General features: G+C 38.5%; 1 protein-coding gene across 1 annotated transcript in view; it reads left to right on the top strand.

Moving 5' to 3' along the window:
* Nucleotides 1-8,830, top strand: part of DHRSX (dehydrogenase/reductase X-linked) — a 163,352-nt gene extending 154,522 nt beyond the window's left edge. The window contains exon 7 of the mRNA XM_041468482.1: nt 8,369-8,830. Within this exon, the coding sequence (XP_041324416.1) occupies nt 8,369-8,566 (198 nt within the window). The 3' untranslated portion in view covers nt 8,567-8,830. The remainder of the gene's footprint in view (nt 1-8,368) is intronic.
* Nucleotides 8,831-18,008: the final 9,178 nt, after the last annotated feature.

The raw sequence follows: 18,008 nt of genomic DNA, 5'->3' as shown, positions 1-18,008 counted from the left end.
ATAATAATTAAAAAATGCATAACAGTCATTATGAGAAAGTTGTGAAGTGGGGGATGTTTCAGTTTCTATTTTCTAACAAGGAAAAAAAGATTTGTGACTTGTCAAATATTAAATAGTAAGTAAAAAAGTAGAGATGATGGTAGGGGGCTACAAGTCAGAAATTCCCATATAGATTATTCCTGAAGTCTTATGTTTTCACCAAAAGCCAGCAGAAGTATTTTACTTTGCATGAGCAGACAGATAATAAATTGTTCAGAGGTATATGCACTCAGGAGCATTATCTTCAGCACCTTGAGCCTTGCTGCATCTCCTGTTCTCTGGGGCTGCTAAAAATGCAGCTACCACTTCAAACACAAATATTTCTTTGTGTGCTTTGCTGTGTTGCTTTGATTGCCAAGATCTGTCTTTGAAAGAATTTAAGAAACTAAGGCTGGCCTATCTACTCATGTAAGATAAGGCATTGAAAATTTAAGCTGGAAGTAAACAAATAAATGATGTGTTTTCCTGTACAAACACAGGAGTTACAGCCTAATACACGAGGCATCAGGATTAGGATTTTAGAGACTCATTCTTTCCTTATCTCTTCTAACCTGTGCATTTGCTTCAATAAATATCTTGTGGGTTTCTGAATGGAAGTGTTGCAGAAAATTCCAGATTATGTGAGGATCCAGGACAATTCTCAGTGATTTAACTCAGGCATCCTTAGCAATAGGTAGCTGCAGGACATCACCTGGTTTCCAGAGAGCTCATTAACCAGACCGAGTGTTATGCTCACAGAAGAGGTTTCAGTATTTTGTGAAGTACATGTACTTTTTCATCTCTCTCTGCCTATTATTGCCTGTCTTATTTCCTAGAGACTGGATGTTCCAGTAAGTGAGTGTCTCTGGTTGGATGTTTATGCAATGTCTGGGGCAGCAGGCTCCTATCTGTCAAATTTTGCATACTGTTACTGAGCTAAGCGAGGTAACAAGTGTAAAGTGATTTCAGTGGCTGCTGCGGTATCTCAGTTCTGACTTTGAAGACATCGCTGTCTGCTGCAGAGCAAGCTTAGGGATCAGCCTCCAGGCAAAGTAATATTCCTCAATGCACTTGACAAAATGAATAAAGGACTCAGTCATGATTAATGACTTTGACCCAAAGGTTCAAGTCCCTGCTCAAATTCAGTCATGTAAAGTTGGGTTCTTGTTTCTATTTCAAAATCGCTTAAAAGTGAACATTGTTCTTTTAGTGCTCTATTCAATATCTTAGAAAATGCAAAGTATGGATCCACAAACAGTCCTGCTCCTATCACCAACATTATATTGCAATTCTAACCTGAGAGACATTCAGTTTGAAATTAAGACACAAATATAATTTTATTATTTTATATATATTATTATTTATAATACCTACAAGCGAGTTCACTGTTGGAGCTGCTCCTTGAAACTGATGGAGGTTTCTTCAGCGTAGCCCAGAAAGCTGGCCAGCCAAGAGGAGCTTCACTCAGCTGCCTGAGAACACAAGTATCTCGTATTATTTGACATGACCCATGATGTCCTGTTGTGGTTTAACACCAGCCAGCAACCAAGCCCCATGCAGGATCTCACTCACTCCTAACCAGTGGGATTGGGGAGAGAATAGAAGGGGTAAGAGACCCCATAATAACTCGTGGGTTAGACAATTTAATAGTGAAAATAAAAACCATGCACACAGGCAAAGGAAAACAAGGAATTGATTCTCTGTTTCCCATGGGCAGACAGCCATCTCCAGGAGAGCAGGGCCCCATCACACTTGATGGTGACTTGGGAAGACGCTATCGCTCCAAATATCCCCCATCTTTTCCCTCCACCATTTTATCCTGAACATGATGTCATATTGTTTGGAATAACTCTTTGGTCACTTGGGATCACCTGTCCCACCTGTGACTCCTCTCAACCTCCCACACTCCCAAGTTCCTTGCCAGCATGGCAGCAAAAAGCAGAAAAGGCCTTGGCTCTTTGTAAGCCCTGCTCAGCAATAACAGAAATATCTTTATATTATCAACTCTGTGTTCAGTACAAATCCAAAACACAGCCCTATACCAGCCACTGTGAAGAAAATTAACTCTGCCCCAGCCAAAAGCAGCACACCGGCTTGGCCTGAAGGAGCTGCTTTAGAAGAAGAGGGTTTAGAGTCATGACAGCTGCCTTCCTCAGTAAAACTTTGCTCATGTTCTGAATCTGTAACAAGACTCACCCCATGGCTTCAAAGTAGAGGTATTTTGCCAATTTTCAGCAAAACAGATTTCTCAGAAGGCATATCTCTGACACAAAACCAATTAAAACCTTCTACTGCCAACTCCATCAGAAGATTCATGGGAAATGAGGCATTCAGATCTGGGCACGTGCCTGCTTCTTGGGTTCCCTGAGCAACAGGCTGACCCTGACAGTCTTTTGAGGACAGTTCCTTTCTTCCATAGCTTGCATCCCAGCCACCAATGCAGGGGCTGATGTGAAGATAAGGTGGGACTTCCCAGTCTCTCTGTGTACCTGATTTTTTTTTAGGTCTTTCCAGAAAAATTGTTTTCAAAAGAAAAGGAGATTCAGGATTTGATACTCTCTGTGTCTGTTTGCCAGCTGTCTCTGCTTCTGTTCTTTCAGTATCTTTGTGCTCAGGGAAAACTTATATTTTCCCCTGAATAGTCATGAATTATTCAGATTATAAAAGCTTCTTTCCTTCCAAATTTTGATTCATTTTTAGTGTGAAAATTGCTTTGTGTTCCTAATTCATCAGAGTTTCATCTTTTTATTATTTTATTATAATCTTTTTTATATATTTATAACTTTGATTGAGAAATTATTTCTCTGTGGCCACAACATTGTCAGGAGAAAGGCTTCACACTTTAACTGAACCATTTCTGCTATTTCTTTCAAAGACAAAATCTGAAGAATTTTATTGTGCAGCGAATTTATTAATTCTCATTGTCACAAGTTGGGGATTGAAGAGAAATTAATTTGGTAGTGCTGACTGGGTATCTAGGGAGAACTATATTCAATAAAATATCTCTTTCTAGTCTATTATCAAGGCAGAAATTGGATGGAAATAGCATAATAGCAAGCTACATATGAAAGAATAGAAGGAAAGAGAGAACACAGATGGAAACCAGGCCTTTTGAGTGAAGGCAGAGATTGCTGAAAAGCTGTGCTGCCACACTAGTCTGGCAGCTTTGGCTTCCTAGGGACCTGGCAGTTGGTCCTGGCCACTGGTGCCACCAGGACATAAAGTCAGCTGCTGCAGCCTTGTTGATCAAAGGTGGCTGAACACGTCCGTACACCTGCGTCACGGTTTCCTTTCTAGCCTTTGTTTTCATACTCAGTATTTCAATGGATACTTTTTGTCTGGAATTTTCAAAGCAACAATCACATTAGGAGGTCTAGACAGTGCAAGTTACACAATACACACATAGCCCCTGTGTTCACCTGGAGGCTGTGGCTCTACAGCAGCTGTTGTTATTTCACCTTGGACTCTTGCACCAGAAAGTAACCTGGTGTCTTCCCAGGACACCTGGCTTTGAAATGATGCAGTGGTTCACAGATCATAGTAGTCAGTGCACCCTAAAATACAGGTAATTTGCTTCTCACAAGCTTGTTTGCTTTAATATTCATGGGAGCACAATCCCAGCTCCTCTGTTTCTGAAATTTTTCAAACTATTCTATGTTCTGTGTTTGCCTTTGCTCTTGAGAGTCAAGCAGTGCATTGGGGGTGACTGGGTGTCACTCCTCCACTAGCTGCCACCAAGTAGATGAAAGACTTTGCTGTATACCAAGTAAGAGCAATTTCATGTTCTCTTTTTGTTGCTAATCCCTACAGTGTGTATGCATAGTACTGCTCAGGAATCACAGATGATCATTGTCTTTCCTGAAGAAGACAGAAAAATAAGAAAACTCTGCATATACAGAATTTTTCAGTATAGAATCAAGTCAGTAATATACCCGCATTTTGAAAAATATTACCAGAATAATTATCATTGAGAAAGGTGAAGGAACACAGGCAAAAGTGTCTGAGTACTGATGCCCAGAAGATCAGCACTTTCTGCATTTTCCTAGCTGGAACCAGGGAATTTGTTACCCACTCCAGGAAAGGCCTGATGGAACTCACTCTTTTTAAAAAAAGTGAAGCCACAGAGTGAACACCATGAACACCTGTGGCAAAAACAAAACCAAACCAAAAAACACCTGCAAGCTCATTTAATTCATCAGCTTATGAGTAGATTTCTCACATGAACTGAAAAGTGCACGATTCAATGAATGGTACACGAGCTAGGCCCAGTGTTATAAGCCCACTTTTGATGGAAGTTCCTACAGCAGTCTACCTAATGTTGCTGATGAGGGTAAAAAGAAAAAGGCTTTTTCTTTGGGAATAGATAGTGCCAAAATAATGTCATTTTATATATGTAGGCTACACTTTGCTTAAATAAGCTGGTCACAAGCTATCTTTTCTCTCCTTCCACAACTTATACATCTAAGGAGAAAAGATGTGTACTTTCAATCAGACCTTTATTTACTGTTGAAGACAAACATTTAGTTAATTGAAAAAGAAAGTAAAAATTGTGATCAATAATATAACAAGCAAAGGGAAATACAGGTTCAGAATTTCATTTGGAAGTTAAGCAGAAATCAGTTTTACTTGTATATTACAAAGGCATTAATTACAGTTCCTTGGATACTAATAATATAACAGTTTGTAAACAAAAATCCGATAAAAAAAAATCAACACCAATAAGTTGGCAACTGAAGAGTGAAGAAACATTGTGCAATTTATAGGCATATCCTTTCTCTTAGGAGAAGTCCAGTCAACTAATGAACAAGATGTTACTGATTCTGTATATACAAATATTATTCTTTTATTTTTTTTAAGGCTTTTTTACACTGGCAATAAGTAGAGAATCCTCCTCTGTGATTAGAATTATACTTGCTGTTACTTCCTGTCTACCTGGAATTCTTGGTATAATACTTCATGGAAGAGACTTTAAAGTCCATCTAGTTCCAACCCCCCTGCCATGGAACGAGACATCTTCCACTAGTCCAGGTTGCTCAGAGCTTCATCCAACCTGGCCTTGAACACTTGTGATGTGCTAATTCCTTAATGTGCTGTAGTTGGGTTTTTTTCATTGTATGTTTCTATAGAGCATCATAACTAACATCCTGGGGTTTTATAGGTCAAGATATTTGTCCATTGGGTGGTGATTTCTCTGGTCTCTTATCAGGTGCCCTCCTTCCTAGAAAGCCACTGGCATCAAAGGGTGGGTCAGACGTGTTGCTTTGACAGTTGTCTCCTGTTTGTGGCCATTTTCTTTTCCAAGGGCTTTGTGGTTTCTCCTCATCTTTTGATGGTCTGTCATGTGGTAAAAGAAAAGCTATGGAAAAGTTCTTCAAAGGAAAGCTGGCAACCAGGAGTGAGTCTGCCACAGCTGGAACAATTCATCCTGATCCTTGTCCAGATCCACATTAATTGCTCCAGTGGTTGCAGCCTTGTTGCCAGCTTCGTCCTTCCCAGGAGGTCCTCAGGCACTGGGGCACAGACAGGATGTCTGCATGGTCTTTATGTCTTTGTTTGTTGCAGTTGATTTTTGGGTGTGTAGTAGACCAAACACTTTCCCAGAAAGAATCTTGATTCTGTGTGTGGATGTGCAGTTGCTGTCATAGTAGGCATAGTGGACAAGATCCAGAGAAGGAATTGCAAAGTGTGCTTTACTTCAGCCCCTCAAAAAAAATAGGTCAAACTCCCAGCAGGCCACTCCTGGTGCAGAATTTAATTGTACTTTCACTAAAACAGAAAACATGCCAAAACAATGAAGGGATTATAAAGAAAGGAAAATAAAACTTTAATCATTAATTAAGCACTCAGAAGATAGGATAAGACAATTCATTAGTCATACACAAGCATCTCACTCTCTGTTGCACTGAAAAACTTGTTTTCCTTATTATATTTCCATAATATCTAGATTCCTAGAATCATAGAATGGCTTGGGTTGGAAGACACTTTAAAGTCCAACTAGTTCCAACCCTCTTTCTGTGGGAAGAGAGGCCTTTACTAGACCAGGCTGCTCAGAACTTCATCCAGCCTGGCCTTGGACACTTCAAATGATGGCTAATTCCTTAATATAGTGTAGTTGGGTTTTTTCCTTGTATGTTTAGATAATTGCTTCTAGCATCAGGTGGTAGAAGCTAAATAGGAATTTAGCACATTTCAATTCAGCATATTGCATATGGTGGATGGGAGGAGCAAAATAAATCGTATGAAAAGTTACTTTACAAGCTGACTTTAATGGATGGTCAGTGTTGCTGTGCTTATAAGTCACAGTGTGGGTATGTAAGCACTTTCAACTAGTGCACAGCCTTTATTTAAAATATTTTATATCATTTTGAATAGAATAGAATAGAATAGAATAGAATAGAATAGAATAGAATAGAATAGAATAGAATAGACTGTTTCAGTTGAAAGGGACCTGCAACAGCAGTGACCAGTTCATGACTGACCAAATGATAAAGCATGTTCTTAAAGGCATTGTTCAAATGCCTGTTCAAATGCCACTGACAGGCTTGGGATACACCAACCACCTCTCTAGGAAACCAGCTCCAGTGTTTGACCACCCTCTTGGTATAGATCTCGTCTGGTTGGGAACTTAAGGGCATATCATCAAAAGTAAAAATTTTGAAAAATTCTGCATATCCTGGGAGAACCTCACCATTGAATCAGCAGAGGCAGCCTGGTATTTTTGATGCTGTAACAATATCCATACAGACCAGTCTCTGAGGTGGTAGAGAGCCCTGCTCATAAGAACATAATCATACAAATTCCACCCACAGACAATTTTTCTAAAGAATTTTAGTGTTGAGCTGTTGTCATTAAGATTTGGGAGTCATTATATTGACATTTATGCCTGTTTGTGCTGGAGAGCTGTTAAATGCAGGAACATAAAGTCCAGTGAACCATCACATGAAGTAATGGTTTATCTGTGTCACTACTTTTTTTAAGTAGAGCACAAGGGTACGGTTATTCTCTGTCATCCAGAAAAAGTTGTATAAAAATAGGAATGCTCATATTCATCGTTGTTCTGTTACTTTACAATATCAAGATATTTTATACTGCTGTTCATAGTTGATCATTATATTAGCCAGTCTATGAGCAAAGAATTGTGCAGGCCCTTTATGTTATTTACATAATGTACTAGGTATGAATAGCACTATTTTCCTTAGGATAAAGAAGGATGAAATAGCGGTAGAGCACTGAACCAAGGTAAATGAGCATTTTTAAGTGATTTTAGACAGAATATCATAGTACAATAATTGTCTTAAAAAAAACAAACATAACAAAAATCTTCAACAATTACTTAGATTTATTAGTTTTTATAAGGCAATAAGTAAGCTATTCACTACTGTCTCATTCATCAAGTGAGTTCTTCAGGAAAAGGCATCTTGTCAGGTGCTGCAGAAAAATCTCTGAGCAGTATCAGTACTGTTAATGCCTCAGATAATGACTGCAAGGATTGTAAAATAATACATTATTTTCTAGCAAGCATTGTTCATAATTATATCACTGATAAAGGCAAAGCATATAAAATGTTATGTTTTAAATGTGTCCTTTAATTAGAATAAAAATGATATGGAGATAATTTCAGTGGTAGCTGTGTGATTCTTCTGAATGCACAATGTAAAATTTTTGCATATATTCAGGATGAAAGGAGTTATCACTCTAAGCTATTCACTTATAAATTTTCATTTAATACTCATGGTATATCAGACATTATAGATCATTCACCATTTTGCTTTATGACAGAGCAGAAAGAACCCTGATAACTATGCTGTGTCTAAAATGTAGTTCACTCATTTACCTGCCTGCTTGGACTGAACTGCAGAATCTTAATTTGCTGTCATCGTTTCCATGATCCTTTGCTCATGTCACAATTGTTGTTACAATGAACACATTGCATGTACAGCATAGCCTTCATCTACTCAAGGCAAAGCACAGACCCTTTCATCCTTGCAAAATGAATAATTAAACTAGGATTTTAATATTTGTGCTTGCTTTTGGGTTTATTAGCTCTAACTATGAAAGCTAAATCAATTATTTTGTATGCTCCATCTGACTAACTCTTGAAAAAATAGACTGGTGTTTTCCATTTATCTGTTGTGGCTTTAAGCTATCTTAAAATAGCACTATTGAAGAAATGGACTCTGCCGATTGAATAAGTGACTTTCTTATTATTACAAGTTTCGGGTTTGCAAAAGGACCAGAAGTGTAAAGCAAAATCCAGGAAGATGTTTGTCACTGATAAGGTCCTATGGTGGCAATATCATTCTTCTGCTGTACCTGCCTCACTTGGATTTGCGTATTTTTGTTTCTGCAGAGCCCAGAGGAAGGAGCCTCTACAACCATCTATGCAGCAGTGTCGCCCGAGCTGGAAGGAGCTGGTGGTTGCTACCTTTACAATGAGGAAAGGACAAAATCGGCTGACGTGGCATATGATGAGGAGCTGCAGAGAAGGCTCTGGACAGAAAGCTGCAAGATGGTTGGGATTTCTGATGAAGCCAGCAGGCTTCCATAGAAGAAGCCACTTTCAGCTGGGTAAATGAAATGCATTGAAAAGCATCTTAGGTGAATTCTTGCAGCATCAGTCATCATCCTGGAAATCACTGTTCAGTCCCAAAGGCAAACATGAACAGCTCTGTTCTTCACTTGAATCCCTAATCTGCTAGGGTGTGGGGGGAATATTCCCACAGAAAGGTGTAGTGGTTGGTTTTAAATCTAACCATCAGTTTTGTAAATCATTCTGTTTCAGTCTGTGATTAAAATACAATCTTTAAACATGTGCAGAGATGAGTTTTCATTGTTTTGTTCAAAAAAAAAAAAAATGCTTGAGCATGTTGTGCTGGGAGGCTTTTGAATTTAAATCACCTTTGTACATATAAGTTACTCTTTTAAATCAGTTTTAAAAGTTGCAGCTTTATTTCCTTAAGCTTCATTAATATTTAAGACACTTTCATCAGCTTATTCTAATGTAGAAATTTGGCATTCATGATCATGATGTCGTTCTGTCTTAAGGTTGCTTTTATATGTCAGCTTTTATCCAAAGGTATTAACTGAAGGTCAGAACAACAAGAAAAAGTAAATAAATAAGGTCTTCTTCAAACAGGATACTGAATTCACTTGTTTCCAGTTTAAGTTCATCCCTCCTATAAAGGTGAGGAAGGGATCAAACATCGTCATGGTAACATTGGCTTTGGCAGAGGATGTAGTCAGCCTATTGTCTTGTCAGTGGGCTAAGATTTACTTGTCCCCTTTTCTCCTGAACACCTGTAATGTTGCATCTGCACTTTCATTAATTTTCTTTGACAAGGAGAGTCACTCATGTACTGTTGCATGAAGAATCATCTCCTTTAGTTGGTTTTGATCCTAGTTCATATTAGTTTCAGAACTAGAATTCATGGTTTGGAAGAGACAGCAATTAATGCCAGCCCACTTTTTCCTCTTTCTGAAGATGTACAATGCATCCTCCCTAAACTGTGTCTTTGCCATTTTTAAGAGTAGCCCCTGCCTACTCATCCAACTTTCATAGGAGCAAGAAGGTATTTTCCCATTAGTTGTGTAAGTCTTTCCTAAAATTTCCTAGGACCTGTTTTATTTTTAATTTTATTTGACTGTCTCGTATTTGAGTGTGGAGCTGATATATTTTAGGAAGGTATTTTCAGCAAACACTAGGGTTTCCCCCCTCAGTGGGACAGCATTTGGTTCAGATGCTATCAGTTTTGAACACACTTCAGCTGTATACAGTTCAGGGAACTCCACCTATGTCTACCAAAGAGAATCTTTAAGAATGATGTTCACATTCATGGACTAAAATACTAAACAGACAGTGGGCAGTACAAAGACAGCTTGAATTTATACAAGCTCAAATAACTAGAAGAAAAAAACTGGATTGAATATAGAAATATTTTAATGGAAATGGTGGTAAACCATGAGAATACTTCCCTGGACAGTTTCAGTCAATATCTTAAATCTCACAAAATCATCTGGAATTGTCTGGGAAGACCTAACAGCAGCCTTAGGGTACTTACAAGGGAATACAGGAAAGATGGGCAGGATGGGCTTGGGCAGTGTAGTGACAGAATGAGGGGTAATGGCTCTAAACTGAAAGAGAGAAGATTTAGGTTATACATTAGAAAGAAATACCTCATTGTCAGGGTGCTGAAGCACTGGGACAGGTTGCCCACACTAACTGTGGGTGTCCCATCCATGGAAGTTTTCAAGATCAGGTTGGATGGAGCTTTGTTGAGTGAAAGATGGCCCTGCCCATGGCAGGGGAGTTGGAAACAGATGATCTTTAAGGTCCATTCCGATCCAAACCATTCTGTGATTCTTTCATCTCTTCTCAGTGAGTCTTTCCAAACATGGGATGTGTGTCTAGGGAGCTGGAGGTCTTATTGTTAATGGAGTAAGGTCTACCCTACTTCCATCTTGTTGATTTTAGGTGCCATCTAAAAGAGCCACACAACCCTATAAATGTCCTTACATTTCCTTTTTTCAAAATACACAGGGAAAGAGACTAATATGTGGGCATAAGTCTTATATTAATTTTGAGGAGCTGAAGATCACTGCATGACAGAACCAAGTGCAAACACAGCATTGTGCTCTCATTTGCAGCAGACTAGAAACAGTAGGAACATGTTCCTGTGCACTGAACCCTGGACTAATATCCCTTTTGGGCTTTTTAGCTCAAACTTAGTACTTCACTCCAAGTGACCTTATCTCTAGCCTTTGGTTCAGAGGAAGACCACATCTGAGTGAAAGTAAACATGCTTATATGTCCAGAGTCTAGGAAGAAGATGCACTGATGAAAAAAAATAAAAACCAGTATGAACAAAGAAGAGCATCTGGGAACAAAAATAATAAACAAATTGAGGGAGAGTATATTTCCTGTCTGAATTAAGCCATGGATGATCTATTTTTGTCTTAGAGTTGGTATATACAAGGGTTAGCAGCAGGAGATTTATCACTCAGTCACTATAGCACTTTCTCTGTATGACTGGCTGACTTTTTTTTGGTAAGTGAATGTAGTGCTAGTGAAATGTGCCAGACTGACACTCCAGGAACTAAATTCCTCTGTTTATTCACGGATCATGCACAGGATGCAGTAAGCCTGCTAGACAGCCAACATTTTGATGTTGCCATAGCATTCCCATGGAACATCATTGCTGCTAACAGTGTGTCCAGGATTACTCAAACTAGATGGGATGAGATTATCATCAGTTTTAACTCTCTTGAAGCTCCACAATATTTGCCCAACCAATTTCAAGTGACATAGGGATTAGTGAATTAACAAAGAGTAAAGAGAGCTAGTCATACTTTCAGTGTAATCGGAACCAATTTATTAACTGCCTCAGTCCAGTGAAATCTGTTTTAAACACAGAAAACATGGTGTGTGAGAATCAAGAATACAGATGTGGCTGAATGAGGGGAAAAAAACGAGTCCTAAGGCCAGGGATTTCTAGAGCATTGCAGTTCATGAAAATACAGTTGAGCTAGTTGCAAAACTGTTATCTCAGGAACTAAGGGCAGAAAACTGTGTCAGCTTTGCAGTGTCACACAAGCGCACGTGAGCTGATCTGGAGCAAAACCCAGTGTTGTTATAAAGTACTCCCAGTGTGAATGAGAATAATCACTCGTGATACTGCTGCAAAAATCCAAAATAGTTCTTAACATATCTATCTAGGGAAAAAATACATGAAACATGTAAAAAGATGACAATGGTTTTACTTTTGCACAGATAAACGGTTAGAGCTGATTTAATTTCACATTTCAAGGTCATGGGATTTACAGAGATCTGGGCAAGGCTGTATTTCACGTCAATGAATATATGGTTGAGAGGTGGCTTTGCAGTAGGTACGTAAGTGTAGAAAAAAATACCTGAGAGCTCTTTAACCTTGCAAAGAAATGCTAAACAAGTCCCAGTAATGGTAAATTGAAAGTAAACAAATTAACCTCCAACATGAAAGCAGATCCTCTCTGAGAGTGATTTCCTATCAGAACACGTAGATCTGATATCTGAAGATAATTAAAAGATGCCTCTGAAATGACACCTGGCAAATAGGCCAGGTACGCTCCTAAAAAATGTAGGTCAGTCACAGTGAAGCCATACTTAGATTCTCCCTCACGCCCACAAGACAGCACTTATTTTGATTAGTATGAGAGTGACCCATTCCTCACAACTTCTACAATGGATATTTCCCTGCCAGTACTCCTCCCAGGCTAATATTTGGTTCAGAAATTGAAGTCCCTCTACCTTGGCACACAAAATCTATTGTCCAGTTCAAGTCTGAGATAAACAGAAGCATCCACTAAGTACCAAGATGATCTGAGCCTACTGCCTTTGGTAGCAGAGTAAAACAATGTCAAATCAATTTTTTTTCCTCTTAAAAAAGGATTACAAATTTAAAAGTAAGAAAAAAAATCTCTGCAAAAGGACCAAAAAAAGATGACTCCTGTTATGAGGGATAGTTCAAATAAATATAGATCTCACAGGAATGAATGGATTTTATGGGAATGAATGAAGTTGTCTAGGAATTTGATAAGGCAATGTTATTTAAACAATGAAGTTGTACAGGAAATAAATAACATGCTGAAAAAAGCACTCTAAGGTTCTTATTAAAAAAAAAAAAAAGAATAATTTCCTCAATAATTAACTACTTTATTTGTCAGCTGTGGGGAAATTATTTATAAACTGAAAAGGTAAGTGCTATAATTTTTCGTGTGAATACACTGTTATTTGCACATAATGAAGTAGCTACATTCTTGTTTCCAGTTCTATACTGACTTTAAGAGCTAGATATGGAGCCACCAGCCACACTTCCAAAAAGGTATTTTATAAATATTTAGACTTCATAGTTGACTCTTTACACAACTATTAATTACTTTAGCACACAGTGAGAATTGATATTGTAGAAAAAAAGGACTTTGTTATTTAACATCAGGTTTGCTGCCACCTCTTCCAAATGCACAGTAGTGTTAACTCTAAATATAACAACACATGGCGTATATTTAAATGTTCATCCTTATAATAAGAATGAAAATAAATTTTCTACATACTGGCTCTTGTTCAGTTCTGGTGTTAGGCTGCCCTTGATTGTTCTATGACATGGTTTCCACTATAGCTGCCACCATGGAAAGACAAAAATCAGATTCCAGTGAAGCTAACATGAAATTTGCCACAGCAAAGACAGAACTCCCATGATTTTAAGAGGGTGAGGCTGAGTATACTTACCCATCCGCAATAACTGAGGAAGTCAGTGCAAAACACATATTGTACAGCATCAGGCCAGGCAAGATGGGCAAGCCACAAACAATTCTTTGAAGGTAATTTTATTCCTTTTTAAAACAAGTGTACTGTGCTTTGGCAATCTACTGCAGCAACACTGAAGGAAAGTAACAAGAAGAAAACAGACCAGTGTCCAAGAGTGCTGTTTCCAAATACATATAGTTATTGGCTTCCATACTGTACCAACCCTTGTTGGCTTCTCTCCCTTTGGAAATGGGCCTTAGCCAAGAATTCCTTTCACACAGACAATCAAGAAGAGTCAAAATGCAGCTCTGACTCATTTATTTAGACAAACTGTCTAGATTGAAACCAATAATTTTAAAGTACGTGATTTCCTAATTTCGGAAAGGAAAAAGTAAACAAAAAAAAATAGCAAAAAACCAGGCTATGACGCTTTTTGAGTGGTATTAAACCTTGCCACCTCCTCACAGTCAGAATGCAAGACACTTTAAGATGGTAAGCTGCCTAATGTCCTTTCCAAAGAATACAGATAAACAAACATTTCCTTCCCATCTATCTTGGCATTGCCTGAACTCTCAAAATTAGTTCAAGTAATATCACTGTTTGCAAACAAGCAGATCAATTTAATTTATTACTTCCCCGTTTTGAAAGTAGGAACAAATTTTTTTTTTGTTTCAGCTTGCCCACATTTTTGGAACTGATTATTTAGTCCACATTGTTCTGCATATATTGAAGATGTGCACTGTATCTCAGTACTGAAGGAAAAGAATAAATTAGTTTTAAGATGCACAGGATAGCTAAGGGCCAAATCCTGCTTCTTTTTTTTTTTTTTTTCTCCTCAGGGAAAGCTTTAATTGAAGACAATGTCAGTTCTTTACAAGGAAAGTAAGACCATGCTCAAGAAAGTTAATATAAAACATTTGCACAGAACTTTTCTCTTAACTACATTGCACAGCTCTGCTGAAGTTAATGAGACATCCCAGAATCACTGTACAAAGAAACGTAACTTAATAGCACAAGAAGCTATAAAAACCTTGTATCATTTAAATTTGATAATGCCTCAGAACATTATCTCTGGAGTGAAGGATAATTCATGTTTCTACTATATTATTTTAATATATTAAAACCCTCTCTTTGTCTTAAAGAAATTAGTCTAAAAAAAGTGCAACCTAAAAATTCCACAGATATGGTTTATTGAGAAGAGAGAGTAGCATTTATCTCACCTAAAGTCATCTAAAAGCAGGATAGATGGTCTAAGCCAATGGGTTAGGCTCCATCTCTGGTCAGTGAGTATGATACTCCTATGGGACAATTCCTCTATCTGCTCTTGGAGTGGGAAATGAGCCATGATGCCATATCTCTGGCTGTCCAGAGAGGGAAAACAGACTAGTAGCCTAAGGTAAATGTCCAGTACCTGTACATTGTAGAATCACAGAATCAATTAGGTTGGAAAAGACCTTTGAGATCATCAAATCCAACCTGTAACCCAACACCACCCTGTCAACCAGACCATGACACTGAGTGCCACGTCCAATCTTTTCGTTAACACCTCCAGGGACAGTGACTGCACCTCCTCCCTAGGCAGCCCATTCCAATATCTAATCACCCTTTCTGTGAAGAACTTGTTCCTAGTGTTCAGCCTGACCCTCCCCTGGCACAGCTTAGGACTGTGTCCTCTTCTCCTGTTCCTGGTTGCCCGGTAGAGGAGACCAACTCTCACCTGGCTACAGCCTCCTTTTGGGTGGTTCTAGAGAGTGATAAGGTCACCCCTGCACCTCCTTTTCTCAGGGTTAAACAACCCCAGCTCCTTCAGCCACTCCTCACAGGACATGTATGAGCTCTTGTTGACTCAGCCAGCTCTCCATGCACTAAAACTACCTGAGAACAAAGTTTTTTTTTCTTTTTTTCTTCTTTTGTCTTTCCCCTGCTGCCTCCCTCCACAGTTTCTTAGCTCAAAAGGCACCATAGCTAATTTACAGGAAGTTTGATCTGCACAACAAAGATCATCTAACCTGATTTGAATTGGCTGCATCATCTGTGCTAGATAGCTGTCAGCCCAAGTTTAAAATTTTCCACCTTAGATATGTTCTTTCCAGCAAAAAAAATTTTTCAGCTTAAAAAAATGAGCTTTATTTCGCTTATGAATCAGAGTATCTTTTCAGCTCCCAGCTATTTCATATAGTTACACTTTTATCTGCTGGGCTGAAGAACCCATGTTCTGATCCTGGTGGAGATGGGCAGGCAGTGAAGAAGGCATCTCTTGGCATATTTTTGATAAACTACCTTGATCTTTCAATCTTTCATTGGAAGTCGTGTTTTACATCTTGCAACTATCTTCTTATCTCTTTGTGAATCTTATCTGATTTTTCAACTTCCCTCCTGCTTTTGAGATTTTAGCAGCTCATTTTGATATGCACTGGTAATATAGCCTCACTAGTCAGCTTATTTTTTTCTGTTCCTATGCCCCAGGACCTCATGGACATCCTTCCCTGAAGCATTATAGAAGAACTCAGATTTGGAGATTCTACAAGCCTTTTTTCAGACACATAAAGCCTTATCCTGTAAATACAGCCCACTTGGTTTGTTTCAAGATGCATGATCTAATAGATCTCTAAATGCTTATTTCATTGTGATTTCTTTCCACCATTAAAGCCCTAAATCTGCACTAAAGAGTGCTTGAGAAAATTCTGGAGCTGTTGAGTCAGGAGATGCAACAGGGACTGAGAGTCAGAGCACTGACATCATGAAACCATGCCCTAGTTCAGCAGCTGAAGTCATAGATAAAATAGTGCACAGTGACTTCCTTTATCTGGAACATAACAAATTTCAGTAATTTCCTTTGGTTTAGAAATTATTTCTGTTATTTATCACTCTGACAGAATCTCCCAGAAGATGTTTCTCTCTCATCCCAGACAGAACTAGCAGGATAAATGCATATTGCTCTGCACCTCTGAAGCAAAGAGATCCCCCAGCAATTTCACAGTACTTCAGCACAGTGCTGGAGCTTCAGCAACTTGGCTACAAACATTGGCTCTAACAGTGATTTAGAAAAGCAGCTTAGGCTCTCAGAGATTTTTCTTTTTTCAAAATTTAGTACTAATATTTTTTTTCTAACCTCTGTTTTCCTCTCATATGTCACTTCTCTTTATGGCCCTCTGTGAAGGTGGGGGGCTTCCCCCAGAGCTGAAGGAAACAGGTTTTATTTTACACAGCCACTTGGCAGAGCAGTTGTGATTGCAGTATTGTAACTCCTCTTGCCCTGCTGGGTCTTATTCCGGGACATTGAATTCATGCTGCAAATTCACAGCTTCTATGCTTATTATGAGAAGAAGCATTACATCTGTTTTATGGAACTCTAAACCACATTTCATACCACATTTACTTGATATGCAATTGCTGCTGCATTTATTATCCATCCTCTTGCAGAGCAGAAACCATCTTACTACCGGCTCATTGTCTGAAATACTGAAAAGTACAATTCTCATCCTGTGTCTGAAAAAAACCCAAGATGCAGGTATTTCCTGCAGATAACATTGAAAAGAAAATGGTATTATTAAAATCTCAAAATAGTCAATATTTGAAATTTTACTCAAGTTTGAAGTGATCTAGATCAATATGACTGTGTTCCTCATATTTTGTTTAGATGGTGCAGCATTTTGCAATGAAGTTGTTTCTTAAAAAGCTCAGGGAAAAGGCCTTTAGTGAAAGGCATGTTTTCCATTCTACACTGGAAATAAAATTCTGTATCTTTAGCAATTGTACTTAGAAGAGATTTTCCTTTTGACAATGATGACTTCATGACTTAAACTATAGGAGAGGATTCAAATGTTTCTTCCACATCACACTGCTGGGGTCCATGAAGATCCAGAAAGGAGGACACAATATATAAGCTTGGTTTTTCATCTCCTCTCCCTCCACTTGTTTCATGTCTGAAGGCTGCATGAAAACAGGAGAAGGAAATTAGTAGCAATTTGCTTTCATTGGAAAAGAGCAAAAATGAAAGATCAGTTATCCAAATCTTAATCAGACTAAGTACTTCATATAACTGAAGTGTTCACTGGGATTTTTCCAGATTGGGTGGCAGAAAAAAATTCTTCATGGAAAGAATTGTCAAACATTGGAACGGGCTGCCCAGGCTGTGTCATCATTCCTGGAGATATTTAAAAGACTTGAAGATGTGGCACACAGGAACATGGTTTAGTGGTGGACTTGGCAGTGTTTGGTTTGTGGCTGGATAAACTTGGAGGTCTTATCCAACCTAAGTGATTCTGTGATTCTGTATCTCAGTTTTGATTAAGTTCTTGAAGAGTAGCTCTCAGGGTCAGAAGAATTGGGAAATTTGGTCCCATCTGTTAAGAGTATGACTTGCCTTCTCTTAAAATGAGTCTTAGCTTCTGTGCTTCTTCACCTTTGTTTCACCATAGCTGGTAGCATGAAGTGGCTGCTGTTTTCAGTACAGCTGAAAAGGTCAAATGCTGGGTGTTGCTCTTTTTAGAAAGACCAACCTCTTAATTCAGTGACAAATTCATGCAGAATCATTCAGTTCTTTTTTCAAAAGCTTTGAGGTCTGGAGACAGCAGCACAGTTATTTAAAAACCAGCTTTTTAACTTGAATATCTGCAAAGCAGTTTTATCAATGTTTTGATCCCACAAATACCTTTCTATCCTGCATTCTTGTAAAGCCAACAAAAAGATCTGGGGAGTAGGTTAGACT

The sequence above is a fragment of the Pyrgilauda ruficollis genome, unplaced genomic scaffold, assembly GCF_017590135.1.
Source record: "Pyrgilauda ruficollis isolate IOZ18807 unplaced genomic scaffold, ASM1759013v1 scaffold22, whole genome shotgun sequence".
Taxonomy (NCBI): Eukaryota; Metazoa; Chordata; class Aves; order Passeriformes; family Passeridae; genus Pyrgilauda; species Pyrgilauda ruficollis.
This window is presented reverse-complemented; position numbering and strand designations above follow the sequence as displayed.